This window comes from Dama dama, chromosome 28, assembly GCF_033118175.1.
Source record: "Dama dama isolate Ldn47 chromosome 28, ASM3311817v1, whole genome shotgun sequence".
NCBI classification, from domain to species: Eukaryota; Metazoa; Chordata; class Mammalia; order Artiodactyla; family Cervidae; genus Dama; species Dama dama.
The window spans coordinates 9,248,411-9,271,939 of NC_083708.1; the positions used below are offsets into that span (position 1 = coordinate 9,248,411).

The window sequence follows — 23,529 nt, forward strand, 5'->3', positions numbered from 1 at the left end:
TTCACTCTGATGGGGAGGCATTCACTGACATAGTTATATGACTACCAGGCATTTACTGAATGGTGATGATACTAAAGAAACCAAAAGTGTAATAAGACTTGTGTGACTGAAAGCTACAGATATTTTCTTAACCTCAGTCTCTCTCTCAAAAAAAAAAAAGATCCAGCAAACTGTTTATACCTTTATACAGTTATACCCATACAAGTATCTATTCTTTAATCAAAGTCTTTCCCCATTTACGTTATTATGGAACGTTGAGCCAAGTTCACCGTGCTGTACAGTAGGTCCTTGTTGGTTATCTATTTTAAATATAGTAGTGTATACACTAACTGAGTCACTTTGCTGTAAACCTATAACCAACACATCATTGTTAATCAACTATACCCCAACACAAAGAAATGAATACAGAGAACCTCAACTTTCAGAGACACACAATACAAGATCAAGCTAAGAACTAAAATCCTAAGATTATAAATTTCCTTTCTGCTCTTAACAATAGTAAAACTGCTTAGAAAAAATCTTCAACACCCAATCTGAGTGAATTAGCTTAATACAGATTATCTCTTCAATAAGAGACAAAGGAAAGGCTAATGAATTTCAGTAGATATGAAATTGAAACCATGAATTTAAGCAAAATTGAAAATAAGATTTTTACCTCCTACACTCAATCACCAAGTCACATTTATCTTCCGAACAGCCTACCTGTGTGTTCCTCTCTGCTCTCTGGAACTACTCCAGTTCAGACTCTGATCTCCCACCTGAACTACGACAGCAGTAGCTAACTGACTGATCTTCCTACCCACCATCTGTGTCTCACTGACCAACTCCCAAATGCCCCTTTCCACGCATCTTTCAGTGTTGCAAAAAATTCACACATATTTGCTTTCATGGGTACAAACACCAATATATCCACACCTGCACTGCCTTTCAGTTGCTCAGCAGGATAAAACTCAACGTCTTCAACACTGTATGCAAGATCTGGAGCCCACCTACATGGCTAAGGTCTGGTCTGTCACTTGCCAACACAAACACTTGAAATGCTATCTTACAATTTTTTTTTCTTTTGTACTGAAGGATCAAGAGGAGATGGAAGGAATACATGGAAGAATTGTACAAAAAAGATCTTAATGAACTGGATAACTATCATGGTGTGGTCAGTCAGCCAGAGCCAGACATTCTGGGGCATGAAGTCAAGTGGGCCTTAGGAAGCCCTGCTGTTAGTAAAGCTAGTAGATGCAATGGAATTCCAGTAGAGCTCTTCAAAACCCTAAGGGATGAAACTGCTTTAAAAAAGTGCTGCACTCAATATGTCAGCAAATCTGGAAGACCCAGCGGTGGTCACAGGACTGGAAACAGTCAATCCTCATCCTAATTCCCAAGAAGGGTAGTACCAAAGAATGTTCTAACCATCGGACAACTACACTCATCTCCCACGGTAGTAAGGTCACGCTTAAAATCTTGCATACCAGGCTAGAGCATTACATGAACCAAGAACTCCCAGGCATCCAAGCCGGGTTCAGATAAGGCAGAGGGACCAGAGTAACATTGCCAACATTTGCTGGATCATAAAGAAAGCAAGGGAATTCCAAAAAAACATCTACCTCTGTTTCATCGACTACGCTAAAGTCTTTGACTGTGTGGATCATAACAAAATGTGGAAAACCCTTACAGATGGGAACACCAGACCATCTTATCTGTCTCCTGAGAAATCTGTATGCGGGTCAAGAAGCAACAGTTTGAACCCTGTATGGAACTAACTGATTGGTTCAGGACTGAGAAAGCAGTACCACAGGGCTATCTGCGGTCACCCTGTTTATTTAACCTATATGCTGAGCACGTCATGAGAGATGCCGGGCTGGATGAGTTACAAGCTGGAATCAAGACAGGCAGGAGAAACATCAGCAACCTCAGATATGTGGAGGATACCACTCTAATGGCAGAAAGCGAAGAGGAATTAAAGAACCTCTTGATGAGGGTGAAGGAGGAGAGTGAAACAGCCAGCTTAAAACTAAATATTAAAAAAACTAAAATCATGGCATCTGGCCCCATTACTTTATGACAAATAGAAAGGGAAAAAGTGGAAGTAGTGACAGATTTCCTTTCTTGGGCTCTAAAATCACTGTGGATGGTGACTGCAGCCATGAAACGAGAAGACGTTTGCTTCTTGGCAGGGAAGCTATGACAAACCTAGACAGTGTGTTGAAAAGTAGAGACATTATTTTGCCAACAAAGGTCCGTACAGTCAAGGTTATGGTCTTCCCAGTGGTCATGTACAGATGTGAGAGTTGAACCATAAAGAAGACAGACTGCCAAAGAATTGACGCCTTTGAACTGTGGAGCTGTAGAAGACTCCTGAGAGTACCTTGGACTGCAAGGAGATCAAACCAGTCAACCTTAAGGGAAACTAACCCTGAACACTCATTGGAAGCACTGATGCTGAAGCTGAAGCTCCAGTATTTTGGTCACCTAACGGGAACAGCCAACTCACTGGAAAAGTCCCTGATGCTGGGAAAGATTTGAGGGCAGAAGGGGAAGAGGGCGTCAGAGGATGAGATAGCTGAATTCCATCACTGAAGCAATGGACATGAACTTGGGCAAACTGCAGGAGATGGTGAGGCACAGGGAGGCCTGGCGTGCTATGGGGTCACAGAGTCAGACACAACTGGAGACTGAACAGCAACTGGGGGAGGGAGGATCTAAATTCATGTTACACTTTTCACACCATTCTTTAACTATTCCATGCTAACTTCAGTTTCTCCGTTACCATACAGAAGAGACTCAACCTTGTCCCCTCCCCCTCAAACTCCTATGCTGAAGTGCTAGGTCCCCATGTGAATGGTACCTGGACACAGGGCCCCAAGGGTGACTCTCTGACCTGATGGGACTGATGTCCTTGTAGGGAGAGGAACAGACACCAGAGCTCGCTGGTGGTCAGCAGAGAGGAAAAGCCGTGTGGAGACACATTGAGAAGGCGGCCATCCACAAGCCCAGAGGAGAGCTCCCACCAGACACCAAACCTGCTGACACTTTAATTATAGACACTCAGCCTCCAGAACTGTAAGAAGTTAAGTGTCCACTGCTGAAGCTAGCAAGACTATGGTATTCTGTTAAGACAGCTCAAGTAGGTAGCTAAGTGGTAAACAATCCACCAGCTAAAGCAAGAGACGTAGAAGACATGGGTTCAGACTCTGGGTCAAGAAAATCCCCTGGAGGAGGACATGGCAGCCCACGTCAGTATTCTTGCCTGGAAAATTCCATGGACAGAGGAGGTGGTGGGCTACAGGTCACGGAGTCACAAAGAGTCGGACAAAACTGAGCACACATGTACATTATTCCCAGCCAAAGAAGACTAATACAGATTTTGGCATTATGAAGCAGGTTTCTACTTTGTGACAGATACCTAAACGTGTGCATGTGATTTTGGAGCTCAGTGCTCGGGAAGGGCCTAAAGACATCAGAGGTTGCGTGCCAGAAAAAGTCTAAACTGCCGTGAAGGGACTACTGATAAAAATGTGGATGTTAAAGGCAATTCTGGTGGGAACTCAGGAAGGAAAGAGTGTTCTAGAGAAAGCCTCTATCATCTTAGAGAAGATATACAAGCTGTTAGAATGCTGGTAGAAATATGGACACGAAAGGTCATTCTGAGGAAATCTCAGCTAGAAATGAAGAATATGTTAATGGAAACTGAAAGAAAGGAGATCATTATTAGAAAGTGACAAAGAGCTTGGCTGAATGGTTTTATAGTGCTTTATGGAAGGCAGAACTACTCGTGAGAGATAAGACTGGATATTTAGCTGAGGAAAATTCTAAGCAAAGTGCTGGAAGGAGCAAGTTGCTTTCTCCATACCATTTATAGTAAAACGCAAGAGAGAGATAAGCAAAAAGGAACCAGCCTTTTGAAAACAGTGAGAAGACATGTTCTAAGAGCTCGGCTGAACAATCACTTCTCAAGGAGATTAGCACCGGCAGAAACCATCCATTTAATCAGCTGTCTCAGAGAAGACAGGAATAGACAGGGTGACACCAGCAGACAAAGATGAGACACGGTAAGGGAAGGCGCTGAGACTCAAGATTCGTCAGGATGGGGTCACAGGGTTACTTAGCTGAGAATACGCTTTCATCCTTCAAGAAAGACCCCAAAGACACTTCAGTTACCATCAGGGCTGCTGCTCCTACTAGACTAGAGGACAGAGCGGCTTCCTCCTCAGTTTCAGAAGACAGGGGCCTCTGCTCAGTTTAGCTGCCAAGGAGCTGAGGCAGAGTCAAGGGGGCAGGGCCAACACCCAAAATCAGGGGGTGGGGCCCGCAGGGCTGCGGAGGGCTGGGGCAGGGACCCACCCCTCGGCAGGCGTGGAGGGCAAAGCACCCAACAAGGAAGATGATTATTCCTGAGCCTTAAGATCTAAGGGAATCTGCCTTGCTAGGTTCTGAACTGATTTGGCACATTCAAATCTCCTTTCTGATGTCTCCCCATAGGATGGAAATGCCTATCCTGTGCCTGTCCCACCACTGTATCTGGGAGCACATAACCGGTGCTGCACAGGTTCACTGCTGGGGAAGGATTCTGATCAGGAAGAGTCATCAGGTCTCACCCACTCCGGATCTAGATGACATTCAGATGAGATTCAAGACCCAGATTCGATACTGGTTAAGACTTTTGGGCCTTGCTGGGATGAAGTAACTGCATTTTGCACGTGAGAAGAACATGGATTTGGGGGTGGGGGGCAAAAGAACAGAGTGCTATAGACTGAATCTGTCCCCACAAAATCGATGTTGAAGCCTCAATTGCCAACAGGACGGTATGTGAATACAGGGCCTGTAGGGAGGTTCAGTCAGTCCAGTTCAGGGGCTCAGTCCTGTCTGACTCTTTGCAACCCTATGGACTACAGCACGCCAGGCTTCCCTGTCCTTCACCAACTCCCAGAGCTTGCTCAAACTCAAATCCATTGAGTTGGTGATGCCATCAAACCATCTCATCCTCTGTCATGCCCTTCTCCTCCTGCCTTCAATCTTTCCCAACATCAGAGTCTTCTCCAATGAGTCAGTTTGTCACATCAGGTGGCCAAAGTATCGGAGCTTCAGCTTCAGCACCAGTCCTTCCAGTGAATATTCAGGGTTGATTTCCTTTAGGATTGACTGGTTTGATCCCCTTGCAGTCCAAGCGACTTTCAAGAGCTTTTTCCCCAACACCACAGTTCAAAAGCATCAGTTCTTTGGCAATCAGTTTTCTTTATGGTCCAACTCTCACATTCATACATGACCACTGGATAAACCACAGCTGTGACTAGACGGACCTTTGCTGGCAAAGTAATGACTCTGCTTTTTAATATGCTGTCAAGGTCAGTCACAGCTTTTCTTCTAAGATGCAAGTATCTTTTAATTTCAAGGCCACAGTCACCATCTGCAGTGATTCTGGAGCCCAAGAAAATAAAGTCTGCTACTGTTTCCATTGTTTCCCCATCTATTTGTCATGAAGTGATGGGACTGGATGCCATGATCTTAGATTTCTGAATGCTGAGTTTTAAACCAGCTTTTCACTCTCCTGTTTCATCAAGAGGCTCTTCAGTTCCTCTTTGCTTTCTGCCATAAAGGTGGTGTCATCTTTCTATGAGGTTACTGATATTTCTCCTGGCAATCTTGATTTCAGCTTGTGCTTCATCCATCCTGGCATTTTGCTTGATGTACTCTGCATATAAGTTAAATAAGCAGGGTGACAATATACAGCCTTGATGTACTCCTTTCCCAATTTGGAACCATTCTGTTGTTCCATGTCCAGTTCTAACTGTTGCTTCTTGACCTGCATAAAGACTTCTCAGGAGGCAGGTCATCTGGTCTGGTATTCCCATCTCTTGAAGAATTTTCCACAGTTTGTTATGATTGACACAATCAAAGGCTTTGGCATAGTCAATTAAGCAGAAGTAGATGTTTTTCTGGAATTCTCTTGCTTTTTTGATGATCCAGAAGATGTTGGCAATTTGATCTCTGGTTCCTCTGCCTTTTCTAAAACCAGCTTGAACATCTGGAAGTTCTGAGTTCACACACTGTTTAAGCCTGGCTTGGAGAATTTTGAGCATTACTTTGCTAGTGTGTGAGATGAGTGCAATTGTGTGGTAGTTTGACCATTCCTTGGCATTGCCTTTCTTTGGGATTGGAATGAAAACTGACCTTTTCCAGTTCTGTGGCCACTGCTGAGTTTTCCAAATTTGCTGGCATATTGAGTGCAGCACTTTCACAGCATCATCTTTCAGGATTTGAAACAGCTCAACTGGAATTCCATCACATCCACTAGCTTTGTTTGTAGTGATGCTTCCTAAGGCCCAGTTGACTCTGCACTCCAGGATGTCTGGCTCTAGGTGAGTGATCACACCATGGTGGTTATCTGGGTCATGAAGATCTTTTTTTGTGTAGTTCTTCTGTGTATTCTTGCCACCTCATCTTAATATCTTCTGCTTTTCTTATGTCCATACAATTTCTGTCCTTTATTGTGCCCATCTTTGCATGAAATGCTCCCTTGGTATCTCTAATTTTCTTGAATAGATCTCTACTTTTTCCCATTGTATTGTTGCCTCTATTTCTTTGCATTGATTACTAAGAAAGGCTTTCTGATCTCTCCTTCCTATTCTTTAGAACTGTGCATTCAGACTGGTATATCTTTCCTTTCTCCTTCGCCTTTCCCTTCTCTTCTTTTCTCAGCTATTTGTAAGGCCTGCTCAGACATTTTGCCTTTTCGCATTTCTTTTTCTTGAGGATGGTCTTGATCACTGCCTCCTGTACAATGTCACGAACCTCTGTCCATACTTCTTCAGGTACTCTGTCTATCAGATCTAATTCCATGAATCTATTTGTCACTTCCACTGTATAATCGAAGGGATTTGATTTAGGTCATACCTGAGTGGTCTAGTGATTTTCCCTACTTCAATTTTTGTCTGAATTCGGCAATAAGGAGTTCCTGATCTGAGCCACAGTCAGCTCCCGGTCTTGTTTTTGCTGACTGAATAGAGCTTTTCCATCTTCAGCTGCAACGAATATAATCAGTTTGCTTTCAGTGTTGACTGTCTGGTGATGTCAGTGTGTAGAGTTGCCTCTTGTGTCGTTGGAAGAGGATGTTTGCTATGACCAGTGCGCAGGGAGGTAACTAAAGTTAAATGAGGTCATACGTTGGGACCCTAGCCAATGAGCATGATGCCCCTTGAGAAGAAGAAGAGCCCCTGGAGACACGCTCCTCCATGTGGGCATGACAGGAAGGAGACCATCTATGAAGAGAGGCCTCGTCAGAAACCAAACCTGCCTGCGCCCTGAGCATGACCTCTGCTTCTAGAATGGTGAGAAAATAAACGCCTGCTGTTCACAACCATGTGAGCAGACTAATACAGGTGACCCTGAAACAGTGTGGGGGATTGGTGGTACCAACCCTCTAGGCGTTCAGAACTCGGGTCTGACTTACACTCGTCCTCCGATACGTGCTCCCTCCACACTCACAGACCCTCAGCATCCCAGTTCCACATCCACATTATCAACCAACCTCTCAGGAGTGCAGGGCTGGCCACTGCAAAAACCCACATGTAAGTGGACCCACACAGCTCAAACCCAGTGTTCAAGGGCAAACCGTTCATTACAGCTGCTATCCACCATTTTTCCTTATCTAGTCTGCTGACCAATTTCCACTTTACCGAATTCTGATTCAAAGATTAATTCCTTTTATGTCTTACCTGATTCTGTAAAGCAGAATTTGCTACCCCACCATCAACCCTTCGCATCTGTCTCTTATCAAAGTCCTTAAACATGGTAACTCAAGTATCTGCATCTCTCTCCATGTGAATGAGGACAGAGTTCACAACCCTGCATCTTTATTACTAAGACTGAACAACCCACAGGGGCTCCAGAAGTGTTAGCTGCATGATCTGCTTAAACCTAGACCACATTCTGGCCATAAAATTATCTACTGTTTTATTAATAAAAAGTTCATCACTTAACAAAGACTAGAAGTGTGTCACCTTCAAGAGAGTTTCAGCAAATGCAGCCGATCACTTACCCTAATGCACCTCACGCAGACACTCATACGGGGTAAGGAGATAACCGAACAGCACTCTGTGTCCTCCAGTCACAAGCTTCTGGCTGGTGAACTAGAGGAGCCCATGCCCGCCCCACACATCAAGGCCCTCAGCAGACGTCCCACCGCAAACATGCAGGAGAAAACAAGAGCCCATCAGAGAGAAACACTGTCATTTGCCCCAAAACCTGTGCAGCGACCTGGACCTCCTTCCATTCTCATCCTCCTAGACAAGAGGAGGAAACGCCCTTGCCCACGCCGCCATCACAGCCGCCCACTGTCTGAGAGCTCTGCACGCCCCTCCTTCTCACCTGCTACTCCTCTGACCGTCAAGGCTCTCAGTATAAGCACAAAAGGGCTCCAGGGCTGAGAAAGGAGGGAGGCGGCACAGGGGGTAGTGTACGGCAATCATCCGACTCATTTCCCACGTTACAAAGGATAAAGCTCTATTTCTCAGTATGCTGCTTCTAGTAGCATGCTGCTAATGGAAGAACAGAGACTAAAATCTGAGTTTCCTACGGCCTGACCTGGCGGCCTACTCCACATCCTTCCTGAAGGCTAAGACTGACCGTGAACCAAGCTGAGCTCGTGAGGGTCCCTCAGCAAACCTGCTCCTCCTCCAGATCTGCCTGTGGATGACAATCACCATTCCTGTGGAGTAAAGAACCTGGCCTTGCCCAAAGCGAGGTCTGAATTTTGCCCACGATGCTGGCATGTCATCCAGGTCATACCTGATGGGCATCTGTGTTCAGGACAGTGGCTGGCCATACCCAGCCTCACGTGGTGGGCCAGAAAGACCAGCATGCAATTTAGCGTGGAGGTGAGATGACCACGCAGGCAATTACAGGCTACCGGTCACTCAGACGTGCTGCAATAAAAACGTCATGTGAGCTTCCCTTGTGGGAAATACAAGTAGCCCCCCAGCATTGTGAAAGTTCACTTTATGCCATTTCACTTTTCTGAAAGACCTACACTAGTACCTATTTTAGAAATCTGAAGAAAACTGTCACTTTTATGAAGAAAGGCAAAAGACAAAGACAATGTCAGAGTTGGTTCTGGAGTCAGCTGTTACAGAGGCAGTGTGCACCCTGAGCAGAGAGTGACACCACCCAGGTCTGCCCCGGGAACCACACTCGGGTCTCAGCATCCAACCACCACAACCCTGACCTGGGTCTGAGGCATCTGTGCCCCATCTGGTTTATTCTGTGCCTCCGTGAGCAAGGCGGGCCCTCAGGTACTTGTTCCTTCCCTTTATGCTATTTCAGTTTAGAAGAGGTTTCCGAGCAACCCTCTAGTCTGGGACGGCAAGGAATCTGTACCCCACACGTGTCGTCAGACATGGAGCCCACAGGGTGATGGATCCAAAGGACAACAGGCACCTCACATCTGGAATCCTCCCAGACTCTGTCCTATGCGTCTCTCAAGAGGCTGACTTTAATCTGTCTTCTTTACCTGTAATAGATGTGAAGTGAAGTCAAGTCGCTCAGTCATGTCCGACTCTGGGTGATCCCATAGACTGTTGCCCACCAGGCTCCTCTGTCCATGGGATTTCCCAGGAAAGAGTACTAGAGTGGGTTGCCATTCCCTTCTCCAGGGCATCTTCCCAACCCATGGATAGAACCTGGGTCTCCTGCATTGCGGGCAGACACTTCACATTCTGAGCCACCAGGGAAGCCCTTGGTAGCCATGGATATAATTGATTACAGTGAGTTCTGTACATCCTTCTAGAGAATTACCAAAGCTGAGGGTGGTTTTAGGAACCCTCACCAAACAGCTTGAGGTTGGTTTCAAAGGTGAGAGGGGTGCTCCCTGAAGTCTACAGTTGGGCCAACTCCAGGAGCATCCTCCTTTCCTCCCCATCTCAGCCCCTCCACGCCTGCCCTGTCAGAAAGCCCCGCCCGCTCTCTCCCCAAACCATGGGCAGGATCTCCCCACTGCTGCAACCATCCCGTCTGCGCTGGGTGACTGCAAGAGCTCCTAACAGACCTCAAGTTTCTAGCCTGACCACCACAGAGTCAACTCTCAACACACCATCCAGGGATCTCTGCCAAGCGTCAGATCACGTCACTCCCTGAGCAAAGGCCCTCAGCAACTCCCGCTCCCAGAGGATGAGCAGCAGAGTCCTGCCAACGCCCCCAGGCCCTTCTCAGGCAGCTGCGACCCCCTCTCTGCACCGTGGCTGGGCCCAGCCCCTCCACTCCAGCCCCCCGCCGCCCTCGCTTTGTCCTGAAGGCCCCAGAAGCACTCCCACCCCGGGCTCACCAGCCTTTCCTCCGGGTAGAGAACACTGCTGCCCGCCCCTCACACACACACAGCTGGGCTCCCCACCTCCTCCAAGCGTCTCCTCATCCTGCCTTCTCACAGGGTCACACCCCAACATGGCCTAGTCTTTCCTTTCCTTCTCTGCTCTCCTAACCCCCTACAAAGAACCAATAAATTGCAGAAGAAACTTCAGAATCTGTTTTGTCTGGGAAAGACATCCTGGCTACTATGAAGATTTGTGATTTCACTGATGGTTCTCAGTGATGTTCGAAATAAGGAGCTAGCAAACTCCTGAGGGCTCATGTGTGTAAATGAAGTTTCACTGGCACTCAGTCATGCCCTTCGGTTTATGCATTGACTGTGATTTACTGTAGAACCACAGGAGAGCTGAGTACTGCTACACGGGCTACTTGGTCTCCTAGCCTGAAATACTATCTACTCTTTAAGAAAAGTTCGCTGATCTCTATTCTGGGTAATTTAGATTTACAGACAAGGGACCCCACACACTGACAAAGCAAATTCACATAACTAGATCTGGCTTGATTTAAAAAGCCAAAAACGACTTTAAAAATAGATTTAATAGCTAAAATAAATAACAATACCACTAGAACACATCCTTTCAACAACTGGAAAACACAGGGCCTCTCCCAGCTGACAAGGAAAAGGTCACATCTCTTCCAGCAGTGACAATAACTCAGGAACAAGTTGATAAGGGCTCACAGTGTCCAGTATGCAAAGAGGATCACACAGGTGAGAAGGAAGTCCAACAGTTACCCTGAAACCACTACTTTGACAGCAGTTGTATTGCGTTGTGGTTACAAGTGCATGATGCATGTCCTGTATGTAGGAAGAGCTTAAAAGGCGAGGACACTAGTCAGCAAACAGAGCTCTAGGGCTTCTGCAAACAACAGATTTAGCAGTGACAGCCAGTTACATGAGTTCCTGTAGATGGACTTTGTGAAACTGAAGACCACCTCTGAGCCAGGGCTATGGTAGACTTCTTATCATGCTGTTAATTGTATCACAGGTGGATTTAGGAATCACTTAAGAAACCCCAACTCATAATATTAATTTACTAAGTGTTTTTCTTCTCTAAATCTAAAGTTAGTATCTACAGATGGAATTGTATCTGCAACCCAGTGCCTCTTATTCCTGAATTCATAGTGATAATTTTGCAAGTGTGAAACTTAATTATGTGGGTTTCCCTCATCAAAATAGAATTGGTTCCTTAAAGTCTACCGAGGGTCCTGCTAGCTGTCACGTTACCCTGTGACGGATGTTTCCACCTCTTTCTCCAACCTCCACCCTGTCATCAGTGTACTTTATAGTAAACACAGTGGAACCAGAGCCCTAAAGTCCTGCTGATATAAAGTCCTTCAGCTTTAATTGTACAAAAGCATCTGCTCTTGGCCACATTAGCCACGGAGTGAGGTCACATTAATTCAGGAATCTGAGAGTAATGATTTTGCTTTTTCTTAAATCTTTAGAGAGCAAATCAAAACAAGGTTACAGTGGGAAGGAGAAAGTGGCTTCTTATGGTATTCTTTGGTTTTTTTCATTTTTATTTTTAAAGACTACTTCACAAGATGCAGCTTCTGCAGAAACCAACATGACAAATGACATGTCTTAGGAGTCTTAAGTTGGCAGGAATCTGATTCTGGTTCCTTTTTGGGAATGAATTGGGCGGCATACAGGCACAAAAAGTCATAAGTTTGAAATCTTTGGTTCTAAGGTGTTTTTTTTTTTACTGATTCCCAACTCACTGTTTATCCCAGGGATCTTAAAATAATTTCCCCACAGAAATTATTTCATTACTGCTTCCACAGCAAATGCATGTTTTTTATAATTCATTGGTCTTCAGGAATTGAGGTTTTATGCTGTCTCACTTTAATTTTTAAAGCCCACTTATTGTCTCTGAAACCTTTCTGTTTGCTCGGTTCTGGCTGTGTTTGGAGTCACACTGATTATTGTGATCACGCCCACAACCTGACCCAGGAGAGGCAGGCCTTCTTTTTCAGTCTAATAGTTCCATGCACATGCACAGGCTCTTTGGTGCACTTAGGTGTTTGTGTGTATGTGTTAGTCGCTCAGTCGTGTCCGACACTTTGCAACCCCACAGATGTAGCCCACCAGTCTCCTCTCTCTGTTCATGGGATTCTCCAGGCAAGGATACTGGAGTGGGTTGCCATTCCCTTCTCCACAGGATCTTCCCAACCCAGGGATCGAACCAGGGTCTCCCACATGGTAGGTAGATTCTTTACCATTTGAATCACCAGGAAAGACTATTAAATGTTTAAAGTTGAATAAATGAAGAAACTTAAGAATGTTGCTAGGAAAAAAAAAAATCAAGATCTATTTTAACAATGATAAATGTCTTCCATTAACAGGGACAAATGTTTTCCAAAGTGAAATTTTTTAATGTATTAAAAAATATACAAAAACTTACTAAGTTTATAAAAACGTAAGGAAAAAGAATTAAGAAAGAACTCATTAGAAATTCCCTGGTGGTCCAATGATTAGGATTCCATGCTCTCACTGCTGAAGGCCTGGGTTCAATCCCTGATCAGAGTACTAAAATGCCACAAGCTGCCCAGCGTGGCAAAGAAAGGGAAGGAAAGAGAGACTGAAGGAGGGAAGCAGGGAGAAAAAAAGAAGAGAGACAGAGAAAGAAAAAAAGAAAGAACTTGTTGACAAAGATTAGTTCAAAGTTTTAAAAACTGATGCAACAAATCTGAAAAGAGATGCAGACAAGGATTTTTCATCAAAGTGTTGTTTACAAAAATGGAAAAACTGCACAACATAAATGTCCAAGTAGCCATCACTAGAAGACCAGCCAAATAAATCGTTACATCCTAAGAAGGGAATGCAACATATATAAAAATGATGCATCTGTCCTGAAGAGATGCCTGCAATGTGTCAACCAGTGATTACCAAAACTCACATGAAAAGTAATCACATCTATGTAAAATTACAACACAGAGGGTATATGGGAGAAGGGGTTTTCTGCAATTATTTGAGCACATTAAAAAATATCGAGATAGAACAATGCAGTGGTTATTGATTGTTGGTGATATAAAAGGTAGCTTGCTCTTTTAAGATTTTCTTGATTTTCTTTCTTGGACTTGTATTAATGAGCCCTTATTACTATTATCATTATCATTAAAATAATGCTGTTTCCACTTTCAGGAAAAGAAAAATCAAAACTTACCCAACTAAAAGAAGAAGTGCACAAATCACAACAAATCCCAAAGTATACTTGAGTGCCATTTTAACTTGCTAGATGTCAAAGGAGAAAAAACATTCCATTTAGTAAAACTTTTAAAATATAAAGTATTCTTGCTACAGTGTAACAGTACTTTCATGTCCAATGTACCTTTATTTATATTCCACTGTGCAAAGTTCCTCTTTATTGAAAAACAATGTATATAACACATCTTAAGTATCTTTTACACTATACTAGATTTTTAAAATCTTTTCAATGATTAGATCTCATGAAAAGGCAGTACACCTAAAATATAATTCTTTGTGGGAGACTTAACAGTAATTAATTTACTTTAATAAGTACCAGCATATTTAATAAAATATTCCTCAAAATAGAGAGCAATCAGAATCTACAATGCCCGTACCCCAATTCATCAAAATGGGTTAAATAATAATTAAGCAAAAATTATAACATTTAATTTATGTATGCTTGGATATACATATAATATACAAAACATATACTTATAAAAATTTATTTTATAAATATGCATACATATACATAAGGCACATGCCATGCCAGGACTGTTTCTAAGAACTGTACATATGTTAAATTCATTTCATACTTACACCCTTGCGATAGGCATTCCCATCCCTGCTTCAGAGATAAGGAAACTGTGGCCCAGAGGTTAAACAGTTTACCATATGTCACATACGTGCCAAGGGATTAAACAAGGACTTGAAACCAAGAACTCAGTTCTTTAAATTCTGTGCTTTGCTTGGTACGCATAATATAAGCCAAAGTTTAACAAAAACACAAACTACACACTCTAAATATATGGAAAGAAAAGTTAATCTCAAAGGAAAAGCTACATCAGTGAGAAAAGAAAACATGACTTGTCTCTAGGCCTAATGAGATCTCTAAAATAATCACCTTTTAAAATTTAACTGTATGCTTCCAATGATAAATTCTTATTCACAAAGGAGTTGAGACAGTCTTTAGGAAAATACCTAAGATAAAGTTAAGGAGGGTCAACCACAGGGGATGGGGAAGATGCACTTAAGAAGCAGTGAAGAGAGGAAGCACCTGCTCAGCCCGTTTTCAACAGCAGATCTGTGACTAGCCACTCTACCTTACACACCCTGGGTCTTCAAATATAGAATCACACACTATCTGCAGATAATAATACAACTTTCTTTATGAATATTTAAACATTTTTTCCTCTAACAAATTGAACTGACTACCACTCTGGGAATCATTTAAAATATTGCTGATGTACTCTGCTAATGATCTTAATGCAAATGCTGTAAAGTTTTAATAAGCACGGCTATGTCTAATGCTGGCTTTTGAGTGAATATATTTGCGTACGTATTTAAATGTTTCAAACCAAAAACAAGTTATAAAACAAATTCCTGTAACTCAATAAAAAGACAAAATAAATTTATTCTTTTTATGCTGTTTTTCCCTTAAATTAGAAATAAAGTGTTCAATTTTGGCAAACACCTTTGAACAATTTCTTCTAGGACCTATTAAATATATGAACAGAAGTGCTGGTTCTAAACCACCAATGCATTCCAGAGACAGGCCCAACTCAGTTATATACGATATTAATGTGCTTCTAAGATCTTCCTGAATTCTACCTGCCAAGGTTTCAGTGAAGAGTTTTACAGCAAGACTTAAGTGACCTCGGTCTGCAGGTTTGGACATGCACGTGCACTCTACCGGTCAGGTTTCTGTACTACTGTGGGATCAGTAAGGACCGTCTGCGAGTCCCCCTCTCCATCCGAGAACGTGTCAGCAAACCGCATCCTGTGTCCACGCGCGGCCCCTCCCACCGCACGTCCCGCTCACTCAGCACTGGCCTCACACAGAAGCACGCATGCTGGCCCAGCTGCAGAACTGCTCAAGAACAACAGCCACAGTATCCTGTGACTCCTGGGCACTGGGGTGTCCTTAGTTTGACCCGGGTGTGCTGCAGGTGTAAAATGCACTCTAAATTTCACAGAATGTGAAAAAGAGGAACGTCTCATTAATAACGCTTTTGACTATCTGAAATAATACTTCAAACATATAATATTAAATACAATGTGTTATGAAAAATAATTTTAATTGTTCTTTCTACTTATTTTATTGTGGCTACTAGAAAATTTTAAATTCACATGTGGATTACACTATATTTCTATTAGACAACACTGCTTGAGAATAAATTCAAAGTCACATTATTTGAAAACAGGAGGAAATAATCTCTTCCCCCCAAATTGAGACCTCTAAAATAAAATAAAGCTACTTACAGTGCATTTACCAGTATCATCATCATCCTTTTCTTCATAGTAGAAGTAGACAAAAGGGATCCAGAAGAACACACAGAATAATATAACAGAATATAAGGCTGTAGAAAGAATGAGATGAGATATAATAAAAACACGGGAACTTAACAAATGTTTCAAACATATAGGTACACACACCCCAGATTCACTCATCTCTATCTGACCCCTAGACCTGCAACTTGATATGTATGTGTAATATCCAAATCAACCTTTTCTGACCTCTGTTTCAAGAAATCAACACCATTATTATCACATAGCAAATCATAATTCAAGTTAACGTTGGGGCAATTTTTAGCAATAATCATGATACTAAATGTGTCGATAAATTGTGGCCTCTAACATCTCAGGTCTTACGATGTACACACCACAGCACTAAGAACTTTCTGTGAACGACCTTATGTAAATAAACTAACTTTTATATTCTTTCCAACTTAATACTGAGTACAGCTGACACATTTGCCAGTCACTCAAGTTAAAGAAACAGCTGTAACTGATACGATTCTTTTGTTACAAATAATTTCCCCAACCTATGTCTAAAAGGAGTAGACAGGGGCAGAGGAGGAGATGGTCAGAGGGTATCATCCACTCAATGAGCACGAATCTGAGCAAACTCCAAATGACGAAGGACAGGGAAGCCTGGCATGCTGCAGTCCATGGCGTCACGACAAGTTGGACACGACCCAGAGACTGAGCAACAAAGTTTAAAATGTGCACTGTTATGAATTGATCTTATAAAAAAAATCAGGGTAGAGAAATTGTAAGAAACAGTAAAATCAGATACAAAGTTAACTGATACGAACTTCTATTTATCTGCTTTAAAATAACATTAGATTTGAGATACTTTCAACCAGTAGTCAGTCAAAGTATTGTTTTTAATTCATCATAGAACTTGAAATTTCAACAGCTATAGATACAGTATTTAAAACAAAAACAACATAAACAATTTTTCAGACTCAAGAAACCTAAGAAATCTGTGTATTTACATTTATTTTCATACACTATTTCATGGGAAATAGTGACTATGCAATTATATAAAGGAACCACAGGATGAGAATCATTATACTCCTTTATCCAAAAAAGTATTATTAAAAGTTTGTTAGTAATATATAATACTTAAAATAAATTATTAACAAATTAAAATAGCTACTTTTAATTACTAACAAATTAAAAGTATTAGTAATGTATAATAAAGCTAAGTTACTCATTCTCTTGGGAAGAATGACTATAAATTATAGAATTTTTAAACATGATCTAAATACTAGCTAGCACTGTTTCATTTTTCTGGAAGTCACTTATGAAATAGCCCCCACTAAATGCAATATAGTTTAAAAAAAACTCAGAACAACCAGACTCTAACTGATAGAAAGGTCAGAGTTAATTTATACTGCCCAATCACAGCATGACTGTCAGCATACTCAATTCTGGGACTACAGATACTTTGTGAAATCTATGCAGCCTCTGAATATTGTAAGGAACTAAAAATGACAGTAAATATTTAAGGGTAATGAATACTGACGTTTCTACTATAAACCAGAAAGTAGCCAGACTTAACATTGTTATTACGAATCTAAGAGCCAGTGGAAATAAACAAGTATTCAAAAAAGTACCAAAATACTGGGTGGACCATAAGGAAGGCTGAGCTCTGAAGAACTGATGCTTTTGAACTGTGGTGTTAGAGAAGACTCTTGAGAGTCCTGTGGACTGCAAGGAGATCAAACCAGTCAATCCCAAAGGAGATCAGTCCTGAATATTCACTGGAAGGACTGATGCTGAAGCTCCAATATTTGATCACCTGATGCAAAGAGCCAACTCACTGGAAAAGACCCTGATGCTGGGAAAGACTGCAGGAGGAGAAGGGGACGACAGAGGATGAGATGGCTGGATGGCGTCACTGACTCAATGGACGTTGAGTTTGAGCAAGCTCTGGGAGTTGGTGATGGACAGGGAGGCCTGGCGAGCTGCAGTCCACTGGGTGGCAAAGAGTCAGACAAAACTGAGTGACTGAACAACGAAAAGCTTCCAAAAATTAAACATAAAAGGGAAAACCCTATAAATCACCCTAAACACTGTATCAGTATTAGGACTGAAATAATCAAATAATTTATTAAGAATAGGAAAAACCCTAAATTATAACAGAGTTTATTGGGCTGACAGCCATACGCCAAGCTTGATAAACTGACAGATGCAGTAAGGTCTGGCTTCAGCCGCAGCATGCCTGTGTCTGCTACTTGGTGGCCTTGGCCTTGGCAGCCACAGAGTGCAGTGACTGTTTCAGAAGCATTCCCAGGATTCAGGGGCCAATAAGCATCACTGACAAGGTGCTCATCATTAATCCCTGGGGGCTCAGACGGTGAAGCATCTGTCTGTAATGTGGGAGACCCAGGTCCAATCCCTGGGTCAGGAAGATCTCCTGGAGAAAGAAATGGGAACCCACTCCAGTATTCTTGCCTGGAAAATCCCATCGACGGAGAAGCCTGGTAGGCTACAGTCCATGGGGTCACAAAGAGTCGGACACGACTGAACGACTTCACTTTCTTTACTTTCATAATTATTAGTCATTAGGCAGATTCAAACTAAGCCCATAATGAGAGGCGACAGACCCTAGAATGGCTAAAATTAAACTGACAATACCACGTATTGACAAGAATGAAGAACATACTTCCCCATGCTTTTCAAGAGGGACTATAAACAGCAAAACCCTGCGGAGAACTGCCTAGCAGTTCCTCCCCAAGTTAACGTATACCTACCACATAACTAGACAGTTCCACTCCCCCAGCAATGAAGTGTAGCAACACAGGCAAAGTCTTTCTGCCCAGAGAAGCCTGCCTGAGTGGCAGAGTCCAGGGTTCTCAGTGGTGATGTATAATGCAGGCACAAGTGCCTGAGTGACCAGTTAAGATTACCAGAAGTACAGACTCCAAGAAGGAAAGCAGCTGCACCACAAGTCACACACACAAACAATCTAGACAAGCTGGACTGCATGGTTCTGTATTCAGCGGTATATATCCACTAATCAGTGAGTACTATCAGGTGACATCCAAGGGCCAGGTTTCCAGGTACTGGTCACGGCTCACCCACATAAGCAGGTTCCCCCCTCAAGAAATGTGAGAAGGAAACAGTATCAAGTCTGATTCACAAGAAAGTTGACAGCAATATTATTAACAGTGATCAAAACCTGGAAATGACCCAAATGTCCAACAACAGGTGAACAGATAAGCCGAGAGGTACAGGCATACAAATGGCAATGAGAAAGAAAAAACTATGAATACCTGTGATAAGGATGGACCTCACAGACCTCAGGCCGAATAAAAGTAGCACAGACACTGGAAGATGTACACTTTCTGAAAGTCGCTCAGTCGCATCCGACTCTTTGTGACTCCATGGATATAGTCCATGGGATTCTCCAGGTCAGAATACTGGAGTGGTTAGCCTTTCCCTTCTCCAGGGGATCTTCCCAACCCAGAGATCAAACCCAGATCTCCTGCATTGAAGGTAGATTCTTTACCAGCTGAGCCACAGGGAAGCCTACACCTTCTAGTACCTTCTAGTACAGCTTAAAGAAGTTACAGAACTAGCAAAACTGGCTTATCATGACCCAAGTCAAAAAAGTATTTGGGGGCAGTTACTGACTTCCCTGGTGGCTCAGATGGTAAAGCGTCTGGCTACAATGAGGGAGACCCGGGTTCAATCCCTGGGTCGGGAAGATCTCCTGGAGAAGGAAATGGCAACCCACTCCAGTATTCTTGCCTGGAAAATCCCATGAACGGAGGAGCCTGGTGGGCTACAGTCCAAGGGGTTGCAAAGAGTCGGACATGACTGAGTGATTTCACTTCACTTTCACTGACTATAAAGAGACATGAAGATATACAGCAACCAAAAATCTCATACGTTGCTCTAAGAATATCCAGAAAAAGTTTAGTGGGGACGACACGCGGTTCTGAAGAGACTCTGGGATATTGGTCTGTCCAGGGCTGCCCTGACACCACATCGTCAGCCATTTATTGTAATCGGACTGCTCTTTTTCAGTGTCCTTCAAAAAGAGCTCTTCCTTTACCATGTAAATGTTAAACTGTAAAGAAAGAAACTAAAAATACATTAACATTTTCATGTGTTTCAGATCAGTTCTAATGCCAAGTTGGTACTATATATCTATAAATTTTAAAAATGCTATCATGAAACAGAGAAACTGATTCTTTTAAAGTTATACTTCAAACTGATAGCTATTTTCAAAGGAAACTTATTCTTAACTCCAACAGGAATGACACTCTCAAATCCTGACATCTTTATAAAATACATTTTACTTGTAATAGCTTTTGTTAAAAGATTACTACTAACAAGTAAAAGATAAACAGACTTTTTGGTTTAATAGTCCCACTAATATCAAAGAAAACACACTAAAAATGAAATTTTAAACCTCATGCCTATGGAAGTTGGCAGAAATTAGACTCATAAAACAAGTTATTTTTTTAAAACAGAACTAGCAAAAACAAGAGAACAGAAAGCCGTCAACTCTTAAAAAGCCAGACAAAAACTGTGGCAAAGAATACATGATAATTCTTACGATTTTTTAAATACACACAAACAACATATCTTTTGAAAACTGCATTTTTAAACTATAACTCACATAAGAATTAACTTGGACAAATCAGGCTTCAGAATTTCTAGACATTCTTTATTCCTCCCGACTACCAATGAGAAATCTGAGACATAGAATAGCTCAGTCAATATTGTAATAGTATAATTAATCATTACAAAGCTTTTTGTTTTAGAGGGTCAAAGAATTAAGATATTCTGGGAATTCTAAAAGCCTTCTAAAATTACCCCACTGGCCCAGCTGAAGCAATCTGGGGTCAAGACCGCCAGCGGCACACACACCACCCATTTTCCTTTCAGCTCACTCTCCTTTTTGTCTTTTTTCCTTCAACTTTCTGCTTCAAATGTACACACAACAGCTTAAACTCCAGCCACACCTCTGGACTCTGTGGTGACCTTAAGGTGGCAATCAGGTACTAAGGAGGGAGAGCAGAGGCAAGCGAGAGGAGGCCCGGCAGAATGCTGCTACACCAGCCCGGGTACCTCTCTCCAGTCTTACTTTAACTGAGACTGAAAAACCATTCCAGCCATTTATTTCCAATCCGTTCACAGCACGCTGCAGGAGAAATGGGGTAACACAAACATTCACCCCTGAGCCATGTCCTTGCTGGTCCTGTCTGGGAGTGGTCAGTAGATGAAGCTCAATTAGTCTGTGCCCCTGAACACGGCAGTATCGTGATGGGCCACCTAGTCCAGGTTCAAAACATACTTGCCCTGATAACCAGCAGTCCTCTAATAAACACCAGGCCCTCCAGCTGAAATGGGAGGTATTGTTGCCTGATTACTCAATGGAATAAAGAGACCAAAATCTGTTATTGTTGTTCAGTAACACAGAGGTGTGCAACTCTTTGCAACCCCATGGACTGCAGCACGCCAGGCCACCCTGTCCTTCACCATCTCTCGCAGCTTGCTCAAACTCATGTCCATTGAGTTGGTGATGCCATCCAACCATCTCATCCTCCGTCAGGGTCTTTTCCAATGAGTCAGTTCTTCACATAAGGTCGCCGAAGTATTGGAGTTTCAGCTTCAGCATCAGTCCTTCCAATGAATATTCAGGACTGATTTCCTTTAGGATTGACTGGTTTGATCCCCTTGCAGTCCAAGGGACTCTCAACACCACAACTGTTGTTTTCTCCAATACTACAGTTCAAAAGTGTCAAATCTTCAGCGCTCAGCCTTCTTTATGATCCAGTTCTCACATTCATACATGTCAACTGGAAAAACCATAGCTTTGACTAGATGGACCTTTGCTGGCAAAGTAATGCCTCTGCTTCTTAATATGCTGTCTAGGTTGGTCATAGCTTTTCTTCCAAGGAGCAAGCGTTTTTTAATTTCATGGCTGCAGTCACAATCTAGTGATTTGGGAGCCCAAGAAAATAAAGTCTCTCACTGTTTCCATTGTTTCCCCATCTATTTCCCATTAAGTGATGGGACTGGATGCCATGATCTTAGTTTTCTGAAAGCTGAGTTTTAAGCCAGCTTTTTCACTCTCCTCTTTCACCTTCATCAAGAGGCTCTTTAGTTCCTCTTTGCTTTCTGCCATAAGGTTGGTGTCATCTTCGTATCTAAGGCTATTGCTACTTCTCCCAGCAATCTTAACTCCAGCTTGAGCTTCATTAAGCATGGCATTTCTCATGATGTACTCTGCATAGAAGTTAAATAAGCAGGGTGACAATATACAACCTTGATATATTCCTTTCCCAATTTTGAACCAGTCCGTTGTTCCGTGTCCAGTTCTAACTGTTCCTTCTTGACCTGCATGTAGATTTCTCAAGAGGCAGGTCAGGTGGTCTGGCATTCCCATCTCTTTAAGAATTTTCCACAGTTTGTTGTGATCCATACAGTTAAAGGTTTTGGTATAGTCAATGTAGCAGAATTAGTTTTTCTGGAATTCTGTTGTTTCTTCTATGATCCAACAGATGTTGGCAATTTAACTCTGGTTTCTCTGCCTTTTCTAAATCCAGCTTGAACATCTGGAAGTTCTCAGTTCACATACTGTTGAAGCCTCGCTTGAAGAAGTTTGAGCATAACTTTGCTAGCATATGACATGAGTGCAATTGTGCAGTAGTTTGAACATTCTTTGGCACTGCCTTTCATTAGGATTGGAATGAAAACTGACCTTTTCCAGTCCTAAGGTCACTGTTGAGTTTCTAAATTTGCTGGCATATTGAGTGCAGCACTTTCACAGCATCATCTTTTAGGATCTGAAATAGCTCACCTGGAATTCCATCACCTCCACTAGCTTTGTTTGCAGTGATGCTTCCTAAGGCCCACTTGACTTCGCACTGTAGCATGTTTGGCCCTAGGTGAGTGATCACACCATGGTGGTTATCTGGGTCATGAAGATCTCTTTTGTAAAGTTCATCTGTGTATTCTTGCCACCTCTTCTTAATAACTTCTGCTTCTGTTATGTCCATACCATTTGTGTCCTTTATTGTGCCCATCTTTGCATGAAATGTTCCCTAGGTATCTCTAATTTTCTTGAGGAGATCTCTAGCCTTGCCCATTCTATTGTTTTCCTCTATTTCTTCGCATTGTTCACTGAGGAAGGCTTTCTGATCTCTCCTTATTATTCTTTGGAACTCTGCATTCAGATGGGTACATCTTAGTTTTCTCCTTTGTCTTTCACTTCTCTTTTCTCAGCTATTTGTAAGTCCTCCTCAGACAACCATTTTGCCTTTTTGCATCTCTTTTTCTTGGGGATGGTCTTGATCCCTGTCTCCTGTACAATGTCAAGAACCTCTGTCCATAGTCCTTCAGGCACTCTGTCTATCAGTTCTAATTCCTTGAATCTATTTGTCATTTCCACTGTGTAACCGTTAGGGATTTTATTTAGGTCATACATGAATGGCCTAGTGGTTTTCCCAAATTTAAGTCTGAATTTGGCAATAAGGAGTTCATGATGTGAGCCACAGTCAGCTCCCGGTCTTGTTCTTGCTCCTATAGAGAGCTTCTCTGTCTTCAGCTGCAGAGAGTATGATCAGTCTGAGTTGGCGCTGCCCATTCGGTGACGTCCACGTGTAGAGCCATGTCTTGTGCTGTTGGAAGAGGGTGTCTGCTGTGAGGGTGTGTGCCCCTGCCTTCTCACGGCAAACTGT

General features: G+C 42.6%; 1 protein-coding gene across 1 annotated transcript in view; it reads right to left on the minus strand.

The window, feature by feature from the left end:
- The window catches only part of LMBRD1 (LMBR1 domain containing 1), a 134,430-nt gene that overhangs the window by 69,818 nt on the left and 41,083 nt on the right, over positions 1–23,529 (minus strand). Inside the window, exons 4-5 of the mRNA XM_061131879.1 lie at positions 15,803–15,900; positions 13,521–13,588 (exon numbers count right to left, since the gene is read on the minus strand). Coding sequence (XP_060987862.1) covers positions 13,521–13,588; positions 15,803–15,900 — 166 coding nt within the window. The remainder of the gene's footprint in view (positions 1–13,520; positions 13,589–15,802; positions 15,901–23,529) is intronic.